This window comes from Mus pahari, chromosome 3 (assembly GCF_900095145.1).
Source record: "Mus pahari chromosome 3, PAHARI_EIJ_v1.1, whole genome shotgun sequence".
In the NCBI taxonomy this organism is placed as follows: domain Eukaryota; kingdom Metazoa; phylum Chordata; class Mammalia; order Rodentia; family Muridae; genus Mus; species Mus pahari.
This window is the reverse complement of record NC_034592.1, coordinates 108,779,280-108,792,732: the sequence shown is the minus strand read 5'-3', so window position 1 is coordinate 108,792,732 and position 13,453 is coordinate 108,779,280. Positions and strand designations below refer to the sequence as shown.

The 13,453-nt window shown below is 45.9% G+C and overlaps 1 protein-coding gene across 1 annotated transcript in view; it reads left to right on the top strand.

The window, feature by feature from the left end:
• The first annotated feature begins 2,350 nt into the window (after positions 1-2,350).
• Fbn1 (fibrillin 1) overlaps positions 2,351-13,453 on the top strand; it is a 216,561-nt gene continuing 205,458 nt past the window's right edge. The window contains exons 1-2 of the mRNA XM_021193426.2: positions 2,351-2,457; positions 3,003-3,348. Coding sequence (XP_021049085.1) covers positions 3,185-3,348 — 164 coding nt within the window. The 5' untranslated portion in view covers positions 2,351-2,457; positions 3,003-3,184. The remainder of the gene's footprint in view (positions 2,458-3,002; positions 3,349-13,453) is intronic.

Below are 13,453 nucleotides of genomic sequence, written 5' to 3'. Positions count from 1 at the left end.
AGAGAATAATAAGGAAGAATGGGGTGAGATTTTGAAGTTGTCGTCATATCACTCCCCAGGAAGGAATTCCATTGGCCATTTCAGCTAATACCTATGGTTCTCTTTTGTAGGAAAAGCTGTTCCATGTGGAAGTCCTGGGGAAGAGAAACTGAAAGCAAAAGGCAGGCTGGAGGACTGCCTCAGCCCTTGCCAGCTCTCCACTTGCTGGGGAGAACTTGGTGATCATACTATGAGATAAGTGGAACCCTGACTGGGGTTTGCTCTGTGCTACTGGGACAAAGCCTTCCAAGGGATCTATGCTCAGTGGCAATGCTCCAGTATGTTGCCAAGGGGCAGCCTCCAGGAGACAGGGTCAAATGGCCTCTTGCATACCACCTGAATACAGAGAAAACAGGCAGTTTCCAGATTGCATAGTGGGTTCAGAATAGCCTGATACAGAGGTCAGGCCAAAGTCCTCTCTAACCCCCAGAAGCCTTACTTCTGCTGACCATGGGACTATGGATCCTCTGTTTGGACCCCTTTCCCACCCTTAGTAATATCCATACCACCTCTTTGAATTTGGGAAACTTTGAAAAATACCCATGCCAATGTCCACCACAGACTTTTAAAAAACTGGGTCCTTGTCTAATTCTTTTTAAGTTCCTAGTTTCTACTGTGTATCTATAGTTAAGAACCTTTGCTCTCTCCAAGTCGTTGTGATGCCTTAAAAGGGTTCAATGATACTTTCTCAGGGAAGCCTCCCCTATTGACCCTAGCCTAGGTCTAGACATGGTCACATACATCATCTAAGCAGTGCCCGTGTTTGTTGGCATGTAACATTTGAGCTATTATTTGTTTCAAGCTTGCCTTCCCTGTCTATCACCTGCTGTGCAAAGGGATGGAAACTCCTGGCTTACTTGCAGGTGATTCTGATTCAGCTGTGCGCCAGGTGGCACGAGTGTTCAATAGTTCTTTATTTGACATTTGGGGTACTTGTGCTCACTTGTGCGCATGCAAATGCTGAGTAGACTGATCAGAGGACATGTTCAGGACTCTTTTCTTCCTCCTGCCACGTAGATCCTGGTGCTAGAACTCAGATACCAAGCTTGGTGCTTTATTTGCTCGAAGCCATCTCCTGGCCCTCGAATGAATGCCTCTTTACTCACCTGAAGATGTAGGACGGAATCTCCAGTTCATGGATCTGTTAAGAGGATTTTTTTTTTGAAAGTGAGACCCAAATTAAACCAGATAGTATATTTAAATAATTATGAATTTCAATCAGTGTTTAAGTCTTCCTATTCAGGTATCGAAACAGTGCAGTGAGTCCATTATCATGAGGTGTGGTCCATTTCGAAAAGAAGGTCGAGTTGATAACGTGCCTCCATCTCTATAATCTCATACCCGGGCACAAGATGTTGAAAGCAAGAAAATGCGTCCTTTCTTAGGGTAACTGTGCTGAACGTGACAGTTGGGGACTGGGAGACCCTGGTTCCTGCAGTAGAGCCTGATGTGGATTTCAGCTAAGCTGTAGTGCTGAAGACTTTTGGGTACTTGTGTATTCTACACCCCCCCCCCATCCCGTGCATGTGTGTGTATGTGCTCTCTGTATAGTGTGTGCACATGTGAAAATAGGGCTATTTCAGGAAACCCCATTCTTAACTGAGAGTTGGGCGGGAGGATTGTCTGAAACCCAAATCACAGACGGAGACTTTTGCAGCCTCTTGATTTAACCTAGGTGAGTAGCTTGCCCTGACCCTTGAGGGGCTCCTGACACTGGCATGCCCCTTTCGCCTCTAACCTGTTGGCTGGTTCAGTGGTGGTGGCCTCGTCACAAGCCATGCCTGAGCCTCGGAGCCTACAATTTCTCCTCTCAGCCAGACAGCAGAAGACTGGGCTGAGAAGCGAGGGCCACTGCCACAGGGTCCCTTTCCAGCCAGGGCCTCCTGGGCCTCGGTGGCCAAGGTGTCCAGCATGCGTTCTCCGCGCAGGTGGCCCCCGCTCTCCGTGCTTCTGATCGCGGAAATCTCGGGTCTAGACCTCTCAGCCGCAGGCAGATCGGTCTAAACCGCTACTCCACCTCCTCCCATTCCCTCTCTTCCCCACCCCGGGACAGAATATCCCAGGCCAGGCAGGACTGGATCACCTCCGCCTCCTCCCAGGGCACACTGATCCTGCGAATGAGGGAGGCCCGGGCCCGGGCGGTGGCTGGCAGAGGGGAGTGGAAAGGGAGGATAGATGGGGCCGGGGGTGGGGTGGTGATGGGGGGAGGTGGGGAGGGTGTCATTTTCTTTTTCTTTCTTTTTTTTTAAAAAAGTATTTCTCTCGCGAGAAACCGCTGCGCGGACGATACTTGAAGAGGTGGGAAAGGAGGGGGCCGCAGAGTTGGGGCAGAGACTGTGGGTGACACAGGCGGCCACAGCTGGGACAGCTGCGGAGCAGAGCAGCAACCGCCGCCTGAGAGTCCGAACCGCTAGTCCAGTGGGTCTCACGGGGTCCCGCCAGGGTCGGGCGGCAAGCGGGTGACTGGAGGGCCGTTTGCGCGGCTTCCAGGGCAGGAGGCCGGGCAGGGTGAGGGGATGTCTCGAGCATCTACAGCTGGCCCGCTCTGCCTGACAGCTGCAAGATCCGGGACTGCAGTGCCCTGCTCCACGTCGGATGCAGGGGACTGGCGGGGTTGGCCGCGACCCGGTATGTGGGCGGAGAGGACCCTGTTTGGGGAGCTGGGACGTCAGCCGTCACCGCGCGCAATCAGTGCCATTAAGACAGTGTAGGCAGCCCTCTCGCGGGACGCCTGGGCTCCCTGGGGACACGGTACTTGGCGCCTCGAGGCCACAGGGTCCGCGGATGCCAGTCGCCGGGCTCTGGCTCTGCAGCCAGCTGGGATCGAGTGGTCCTCGTTCCTCCGAGTAACTGCGCCACGCGCAGGCGGCGCGCGGTCTGGGCTCGGCACCGGGACTGCGAGCTTTCAGCATCCCGGAGTCCTGAGTGTCTCTCCCCGCCTTGGGGACTTGTCTGTGTTGCAGGACAGGCAGGGACTACCCGAAGTGGGAGCAGTCCTGGGAGAAGAAAGCGGTAGGACCCAGGCCGGGACCTCCCTGCATCTGGACTGCGGGACAGCGAGACAGCGGGACCCCGGAGACGCGGGCCGCTGGAAGGCGCGGCGGCGGCGGCGGCGGCGGCGGAGCGAGTGGCGGCCGGCGGCACCATGCGGCGAGGAGGGCTGCTGGAGGTCGCGCTGGCGTTCGCCCTGCTCCTCGAGTCCTACACGAGCCATGGGGCGGACGCCAATCTGGAGGCTGGGAGCCTGAAGGAGACCAGAGCCAATCGGGCCAAGAGAAGAGGCGGCGGAGGACACGATGCGCTGAAAGGGTAAGGGAAGCTCCTAGCTGCCTCCCCTCGCCCTTCTTGGGACTTTAAGATCCACAGCAACTGACAGGGCAGGTTCTGGCCGGTAGAGGACCCTGGGTGAGACCCCTGCGGGCCAGCCTGGAGGTGACAAAGTTTCGCGGTCATCAACTCTTGTTCAGATAACTCGTCTTGTTCTTGGCCCAGAGGAGAGGTCCTGGCTGGAGGGAATCCTGGGCCATTGTTGAAGCAGATTTGGGGAGAACGGTTCCTTGTGGAAGAAGGGGAGGAGCTGAAACCCAGAGAAAGGGAGAAGCCCACTGCTTCTGCTGCTTACCAATTCTGGTAGTGTGCAGGGAGAAGTGTTTTTCTCGTGTGGGCATCAGCTATTTGAGAGGCACCGTGGAAAGTGAAGAATACAGAGACTGAGATGAGATGCGTGATCAGGAGATGGTCCTTCTCTAAGTCATACTCATGAAAACCAGAACTGTACACTCCCTTTCAGACACCTACCCTGGAAGTTTGCAGGACAGAGGTTTTTGAACACTAGTCTCCGGGCTGCTGTGAGCTCTGCATGCGGCTGTGGTTGGCCCTAAGCGGGTGTTCACGCGGTATCTTCTTGGAAAACCCTGTACTATCAGCTTCCCATGCCCTAGTGTTGTAGCCGGGGTGATTTAAATCAGTTAGGTTGGCTGTCTAAGGCTTGGCAGTTTCCGGAGCTGAAGGAGATGGAAATAATTCCTTTAAGAGTTTTTAAGCGTTTAAAAGGGACAATCTCTGCGATTAAGTTGGAGCCTCTATTAGAAGCAGTAGGATGGAAATAAACGGCCAAGGTTCTGTCCTTTGGAAGAGCCTGCTCATTGATTCAAGGGAATGCACATACTGAAGTTTCTTGTCATTCTAGGGGTGCATTTTCCTGGCTTGATGAGAGGTCAGTAAATGGGTGGAAAAGCTGATTTTAATATGTTCTCAAGGGGGCTTTGTTTGGTTCAGCATTTTTCTTTAAAAAATATATTTCTGCTGCACAAGATCATCTTAGTATCCATTGTGATGGCACTGCTCATATATATGCCAATATAAATGCATATATATATATATATATATATATATATATATATATATATATGGAGGGAGAGAGAGAGCAAGAAAAAGGGAGAGAGGGAGAGAGGGAGAGAGGGAGAGAGAGGACTTAAGACTTTCACTCTGGGTGGCAAGTCTTAAGGCCCGAGTTTTGCCGGATCTTAGTGTGTTTCTGTCACCGACTTGCGCGTCTCTCAGAGAGCATCTCCCTTCTCTGCTGACAGAGCTGCACTTTACCACACCATTGGGTTTCACATGTGCTTATGAATATAGAGTTATTCTCTGTACTTCTCCTAGTGCCTGATCCGACAGACCCCAGCCCATGCAGTTGTTTTAAAGGTTTTATTTATTATAAATAAGTACACTGTTGCTGTCTTCAGACACACATGAAGAGGGCATCAGATCTCATTATGGATGGTTGTGAGCCACCATGTGGTTGCTGGGATTTGAACTCAGGACCTTCAGAAGAGGAGTCAGTGCTCTTACCCACTGAGCCATCTCACCAGCCCCCATTGCAATTTTTATAAATCTTTTTTAACACATAGTATTAGTAGAACAGCCATTATGAGAATTCCTAGCTCTTATGCTATTTATAAGGCTTTCTGCCTCTATTTCTATGTATGGCTGTGGTCAAAATGATACACAATTAAAAGTACTTATCTTCTGCTTTTTTATATACATTACATATATTTTCTAACAAAATTATAAGCATATATACATATCCACATATGCAGCACATATATTATCTATATACATGCTACATATATATGTACATATGTTTTACTACATGGATGTGCTGTATATAATATGTGCCTTCACTTTTTATATATCTTCAGTGTATCCAACTGTTAACTTATGTTCTTTTCGTTTGTAGATTCCCATGATATGGTGGCACAGGTCCCAAATAATGGTTCTTGAGATTATAGTAAATCTTTCACTATTAACAACATCTTTCTGTGTAATTGCCTGTATATGCATAAGCTTATATGTGGCACAAAGTAATCCAAGTAGAACTGCTGGATCAGAGTTTCCCAGATTCCGAACACACCCATTCAGATGCTGATTCTGGAATCTCTCTTTACTCACTGCTATTACAGTCTCACACGGAGAGTCTTTCAGCCATGGTCTGCTGTGTAAACCGTAAGAAGAGCAAGCTATGCATGGCGTTTGTCCAGTTCTAAGGTTTCTATTTGCCTTTACTAACATGGCGTGTAGTTCAAAGCTGCCTCTGACTACTCTGACCCCTGTTCATTGTGTGGATGGACTTGCTGGGTTTCTGAAGTGGCCCCAAAGGTTTATGTGAAACAGAGGTGATGACTTTTGACACCTCGCTAATAATTCACACACTGATGTCTGGCGTGGGCTGTCTGCTTGCCCACACCTAACACCCTCTGCTTTTCCTCTGACATGATGGTGCCAGCCCCAAGTCCTGTGTTCTTTTCCTATCAGGTGTCTCTTGCTCTGCAGACTGGAGAACCTGCCCCCTACTAGGCATGCCACCCAAGTCTGTCTCCTCTCCGGATTCCCACTGCAGGTGTTTTCTTCATTTTTTTCTTCTTGCTGGGCAGCAGAAGTTATTCCACTGTGGAAATTTAAGCATCCTCAATCCCCACCCCAACTTTTCTGTGTTTTCTTGGAATAAATTGCCAATTACTGCTTTTAGGGGAAATCTCTCTCTCTCTCTCTCTCTCTCTCTCTCTCTCTCTCTCTCTCTCTCTCTCTCTCTTCTTTTCTTTATTTAATTAAAAAATACGGTGATCTCTATTTGTGCAGCAAAAACCCTAGTCAGGGTTTCTGTTCCTGCACAAACATCATGACCAAGAAGCAAATTGGGGAGGAAAGAGTTTATTCGGCTTACACTTCCACATGGCTGTTCATCACTAAAGGAAGTCAGGACTGGAACTCAAGCAGGTCAGAAAGCAGGAGTTGATGCAGAGGCTATGGAGGGATGTTCTTTACTGGCTTGCTTCCCCTGGCTTGCTCAGCTTGCTCTCTTATAGGACCCAAGACTACCAGCCCAGGGTGGCACCACTCAAAAGGGACCCTTCCCACTTGATGACTAATTGAGAAAATGCCCCACAGCTGGATCTCATGGAGTCACTTCCCCAACTGAAGCTCCTTTCTCTGTGATAACTGCAGCCTGTGTCAAGTTGACACACAAAACCAGCCAGTACACCATGTTTCCTCAATTTTCCAGTGAAATTTTTAATCTTTATTTATTTTTATATTACTTATTTGTTGTATGTGTTTGGGCAACACAGTATGTGTGTGTGTGTGTGTGTGTGTGTGTGTGTGCGCGCACGCGCGCGTGTGTGCAGAGGGCAACTTGCAGACATTGAATCTCTCACTCCATCATTAGGTTCTGGGTATTGAACTAAAGTTGTCACATTTGCAGTAGGCACCTTTACCCACAGAGCTATCTCACTGGCCCAAAGTTTGCAAGCGTAAAAATAATTTTCAAATAGTAAATGCATATAGTAGTTTTCTTTTGCTTGGCTGTGTGTAAAAACACTTGATGAGAAATAACACAGTCATAACTGTGGACATTTCAGTTTGTAAGATTTTTTTCTCAGCTAAATTTTGACACTGTGATTAGGTAAAATGTGGAAGATGGCTCAGTAGTACACACCCAGTACCACCAAGGACAACAATAGCAAGAAAAGCAGCAAGCCAGCCCTAGTTGGAGAGAAGAGTTACGTGCCCTTTCTTTATGATGGCCTTATTGCTTTAGCGCCCAAATAAGGAAATATTACAGTTTCATGCCAAAGGGAGACATTCCTTGGCCTGAAACTCCTTTCCCCAAGTCTCCAGTAATAGGGAATGAGTCTGTGTCCTTGTTGCTGGTTCTTGACAGGCCGACAGGTAGACAGGCCGACAGGTTGACACACACTGACAGGTTGACACACTGACAGGTTGACAGACTGACAGATTGACACACACTGACAGGTTGACACACACTGACAGATTGACACACACTGACCGGTTGACACACACTGACAGGTTGACACACACTGACAGGTTGACACACACTGACAGGTTGACAGGCTGACAGGTTGATAGGCTGACAGGTTGACACAGGCTGTCACAGGCTGACAGGGTGACAGGCTGACAGACTGGCAGGTTGACAGTGACAGGACTCCCATGTGTTTTACAAAGTTTGTCACCCTTCTCATGATTCTTTTTGGTCTTTGTTTATTTGTTTACATTGACCAGAGTTTTTATTACTATAAAAACACATATGGAACAGCTTATAGTCAAGGAAGATTATGTGATGGCAAACTCCAGAGATTAATTACAGAAGTGAATTCCTAATGAAGTTTCATGGGAATAATGAGACTTTGAAAGCCTGTTTAACTCATAAAGACAGCGTTAAGATACTTTCTTTGTCGTCACATTTATGAGCAGAGGAAGCTAATATATTGGAACACAAGTTAAAAAACAGATTTTTTAAGCAGAAGGTTTATGTAATTCCAATTTTTAAGTAAAAAAGACAAAATATTTGACTTTTTCATCTATGCCTTTAGGGCATAGAGAGGGTTTAAAGAAACGAGTAAGCTATTGGTATAAATGAATAAAAACACACATTAACATACAGCATCAAGATTTGAGAGTGGAAGGCAACGCAAGTCTAGACAAACCTTCAAGCTTTTTTTTTTCCTTTTTTTTTTTTTNTTCGAGATAGGGTTTCTCTGTGTAGCCCTGGCTGTCCTGGAACTCACTCTGTAGACCAGGCTGGCCTCGAACTCAGAAATCCACCTGCCTCTGCCTCCCAAGTGCTGGGATTTAAAGTCTGTGCCACCACTGCCCGTTATACCTTCAAGCTTTACTGGAATTTTAATTAATATTGAAAGTTTCCTTTGTTAAAAATCATAGCATTATACTAATAACCCATAACTACTCCAACAAAATGCCAAACAATTAAAATATTCATTCAAAACCAAATAGCTTACTCGGACACTCTGGAAGCTTTGGCTTTGGTTTTCACTGTGAATGCTCTTTTGGAAGACAAGTAAACTATTTTAACAACTCCTTTGATTCTGGGCACTGCCCAGCAAATGGGCTTATTTTAATAAAACTCTTTAAGAAAGCTGAAATCAATAGTATATCAAACACAATACAAAAAGTCTGTGAACATTTATTGTTTCATGACTATTAAAATGTGATTATCCCTTTTGTGGTCACATATATGAATGTGCGTATTCTTGGGTGTGCAGGTGTACGTGTGTGTTTGCATGTAACAGGGGTGGGTGAACCAGCACGTATATGGACATGTGGATGGAGGTCAGAGGTCAGCTCAAGGCATCATTTCTCAGGAGCCATCTACCTTGTTTACTGAAGCTGGGCTTCTCCCTGGGGTTGTTCTCTGATGAAACTATGCTGACTGGCCAGCGAGCATCCAGGAACTGTCTGTCTCTGCCTCTCAGGGCTGCAGTTCCAGGTTTGCACTACCTGTCTGGCTTGTTGAGTTGATGTTAGGGATTGAACTGAAGCCCACATTTTGCTGTGAAGGTCTCTCCCTAGACCCTGGACTCGGTTTTCTTTCCTATTAGTTTGTAAAATCATCAAAGGCAAGAGTCAAATCATAATATCATCAATCATAAATCATAACAGCACTAATAAAACCACTAATATCATTAAGTGAGTTTTAAAGGACCACCAATTCTGAAAGCCTTTATTGAAACCCAGTGTTTACTTAGTTCAGTGGAATTCCAGAAATGTGTAACAACACACAGCTTGGAGGGGCTTCATAGTTTACAGAAGACCAAAAAACCATTAACAGAAGAACAGCCAAAAACAGAGTCTGCTATTAGGCTAAACAACTGCTGCAGCATAGTTCTCCTTGATTTGATGAAGTTAAATTCTGCCAAGGACTTTGAGAGAGTGTATTGGTCATCTTGGAGGTGAGGGCAGGGCAGGGCAGGGGAAAGCAAAACCACACGAATATAGTTTCTGTTAGGCATGTACCCATTTCACAGCATTATAAATTAAAATCATTGTATCTTTAGAAGTGACTTAGGGCCCTGTGTAATAATAGTGTATGAAGCAATGCTTAAACAGCATTTATGTGCAGAAACTGCTCTCTGTATAAGTACATATATAATTTTCATCTAATCCATGCAGTATTTCCAGGACAGAGCCGTTTGATCCATCTATTCATCCTGACAAACAGAAACAAAGTCTTACTATTCAATTTTTAAAAAAAATTTTTTTGTCGTTTTGATTTCTTCCATCAGTGGGCTAAGATATAAGATGCAGGACTAAGTTACTGGTAAAATTCCACTTAAAATTTCTAGTATTCTGTAGTAATAGTTCCAAAAACCTAAGTATGGATAATCTTATTACTTAGTTGAATGAAAATGTTTTGAGACTTCAGACAGACATTAATAAAATAGAAAGAATCATAAAATGTCAGTGCCATCAAGGACTTGGATGGTGCATATATTGTATTTTAATATTAGAGCTCACGTGTTTACTAAGGTGGTAGTAACCATCTCAGATATACCTTTCTGTGCTCGCTAGCCTCTGAGCTGAGAGTACTACATATTAATTTTATCATCTAGAATCTCTTATTTTCCAATTCTAAGTAAGAAAGCTCGCTCAAGTAGAGTTAAGCAACACATATCTCTTTCCAGGAATGCTGATGTATAGTTTACATTTTAGCTGGCAAAGATGAATTATTTAACTATTTGCTTCATTTTTTTTGTATAGCTTATCTGCAAACTCACAGACAAATTTTTAATATTAGATGGAAGCAATTATAGTTAAAATAGCAAGTTTTGATGCATCTATGACAATCAACTGTAGTAGTATTAATTCCTCAATTGTAACTCCTTACTAGGGAGATTAAATGTCTTTGCACATTTAACAGTTTGGAAAAAACCCCAAAGAATGTAGAGTTCCAGTCATTACCCCAGGGAAATCAACTAGAGTTAGAAAACCTGGCTTCACAAAACTTTTAACTTAATATTTTGTTGCTTCTCAGCTAAATTAAATTTTATAGCTGGTAAATGTCTTTCTTCATTCCTCTTGATACCTTCTTTCCCTAGGATGTGCTCCTGGGGAGGGAACAACTCAACGCTAGTTGAAGGTGTATTCTGCTACAGGCCAACAGAAGCACTGTCGGAAAGGGATTAATAAGAAAAGATATCACAGTAAAAGTTCACTGTGTCTGCAGACTGTGGGCCAGACTGTTTGAGAACGAAGTTTTGTTGACCCATTTGTGCGTATGTTACCGCAGGGCCGCCTGCTCTGTGCAGCCCTGAATGATGCAGCTGTAACAGGAGATGGGACTTCTGCAAAATGGAAATATTTGCTGTCTGTCCCTTTACAGAGATAGTTCCAGAGCCTCTGACTGTGCAGTAAAGAGGTGGTAGAGAGGTACATGCCTCGAGTGCTTTCTTTCTCTGAGAATTCTTAGGAATCGGGCGTGGGTAGGGGTCAGTAGATGGTTGTGGATGCTTAGACATGGACCAATTTTGATTGACTGACTGTTCAAGGTTAATTATATAAATCAGAGGTTGGAGGAAAGAGAAAATGGGCATAAAGAGAAAGGATGAGGGAAGAAGACATATGGTGAAGAGGATGTGAAATATTTGCGATTGGGCGTGGGGGACAGACACTGGGCACAGCAGGTCAGGTTTGCACTGCACTGATCTACTGGCGCCGTTCAGTGCGGTCTGAAGTTTGCTGCCTTGTGAGCCTGTACAGAGAGGTGGTGCTGTCAAGGGCAGGAGAGGGATCAGAAGCATCACACTCCTCACTGCTGAGAAAAGTTAGGATGAGGAAGGCTCCAAGATGGCAGCAGGGTCAGCCCTATGGTACAGAAGCAGCGGGGTGGTGTAGGAGGACCAGAGTCTGGGAGTCTCCGGAACAACGTGGGGTTCACCAAGAGTAGAGTGAGCAAAAGCAGGGGAGTTGATGATGAAGAAGAGGCTCAGATTGCTCCAGGTCTAACTGAACAGCTGGCGGGAAGAGAAAAAGGAGAAGAGAACCTAGAATGTTCCTACCACATATAAATTAAACTTCTCACACGTGAAGACACAATAGCTCATTTCTCTTCTTAAAAGAAGAGCACACAGGATCACCCTGGGATTCCCACAGCCACAAGACCCTGACTCTCACTCATGTTTTGATTATCTTTTGCTATTAGGAAGTTACTCTGAATGACTTGCTTTTATAGTTCTGTGGGTCGGGAATGTAGACAGAGACTCCTGTGTTGGCTCCTCTTAGTGCTTGGTGGTCAGGGTGAGGGACAGCAGGAAGCTCCCATGTCTGTGCTATCTAAATAGAGAAATAAAGACGTTTGGCTCTGGTAGGGGGTTCTCAGATTTTAATGCTCTCTTGTGTAGTCTCTGGCCTGGGGCGGTCCGTCAGATGGAGCCATTAAGTATGCTTTTGTCAATGGGAAAACTGAGCCTGCAATACACTGCTAGGCCTTCCTTGCTCAGGCTGTGTCTGTTGGAGCTGCTTCTTGGTGACATGTTGGATCCCCGTGTCCTGAATGTAGGCTGACTCAAATGGCTGCAGGCTGGCCGAGCTTGACTGGGCTCATGTGCTCCAAGGGTTGGCTACGTTCCTCAGCCCACTTCCTTGTGGTCTCCGACTGTCTTCCACTGGTGGCCTTTCTGCACGATCTCCTCAGAAACAGAGCCAAACTCTCTACATAGTGGTTCTGGGTCTCCCAGGAACACGCACATGGAAGCCACTAGATTCTCTTCAAACCTAGCCTGAAAATATGTGACCAGAAATTCCATGGAAGTCACAGGCTTTGCCCAGATTCAAGGACTTGGACAACAGATGCTGCCTTTGCACTAGAGGAGCAGTGTGTCTCTTCAGGGTAAGGAGGGACTCTTGTGAGCACAGTTAGACTAGTGTGCAGAGCGAAGCAATGGGTCTTTGAAAGAGATAATCCAGTACTTTTGGCTTGAATTCTGGCGTGATCAGAGGTTGAGACTGTGATGTGTAGTGTATCTTGCTGTGTGGCTGAGGAATGAGAATGCCCCATGGATAACAGGCCAGGACAGTTCTATTGGACCCATGTTTAAGAGCAGTATCCTCGCCTCATGCGCAGCTCCCCATTGAAAGCACACATGGCCTTCGGAAATGAGATTACAGTTTATTTACATATAAGCACTATAAACACCCACCCTTTTTGCCTTCCTTTAGAATTATGAAATTCAGTGGAAACTCTGATGTGAAACCACTTTATTTCCTCCTCCTCTTTTTTTGTTTTGTTTTGTTTTGTTTTGTTTGTTTTTGAAGACAGGCTTTAATGCTGTCCGGAACTTTCTCTATAGACCAGGCTGGCCTCAAATTCAAAGATCCTCTTGCCTCTGCCTCTAGTGCTGGGATTAAAGGTGCACACTACCACACCCAGCCCACTCTGTTTTATTAACTTAAGTATTCAGCATTTTGGCCTTGCCTTTCTGTGGGATTCTACCTTCGATTCCTTTCCTAGCTGCATTTTTCTCCATCTGTTGGACAATCCTTCCCATTTTGGTTTTGTGTATGTTTTGGTTTTGGAACCAGGGGTTACAGATCATAACCAGCAGTAGGTTTGTAGTTGCCAGTGGAGCTGATGTTGTCAAGGAACCAGACTTGTTCACTATGCTTGTTCTAGTGGGAGTCACCACAGTGCCACTGAAGAAAACCAGATCAGGACCGCAGCCAGACTTGGATTGTGTGAGTTCTACGCTATAGCAAATCTGGCTTTAAGTTTCCTGTGACTTTGCAACTTTCTCAACTTAAGTGGTATTTTCAGTTAAAGATATCACTCAGTGTGTTTACTCAAGCCCCTCAGAGCAGAGGGGAGGAAGGAAAATCCCCCATCTCCACCATTCCCAGCCAGAAATGTATTCCAGACAGAGCAGACCGGGTGGGAGAACGGCCCTGCTAGACAAGTGATTTGGGTCGGTGTTCCGAAGGGCTGTGAATTCCTAGACCATCCGTCATACTTACATTCAAATATACACATCGAATTCCAAATATAGCACCGCCATTTATGACACTGGTGTTGGGAGACAGGATTTATGTCAGCCCTGTGGATATA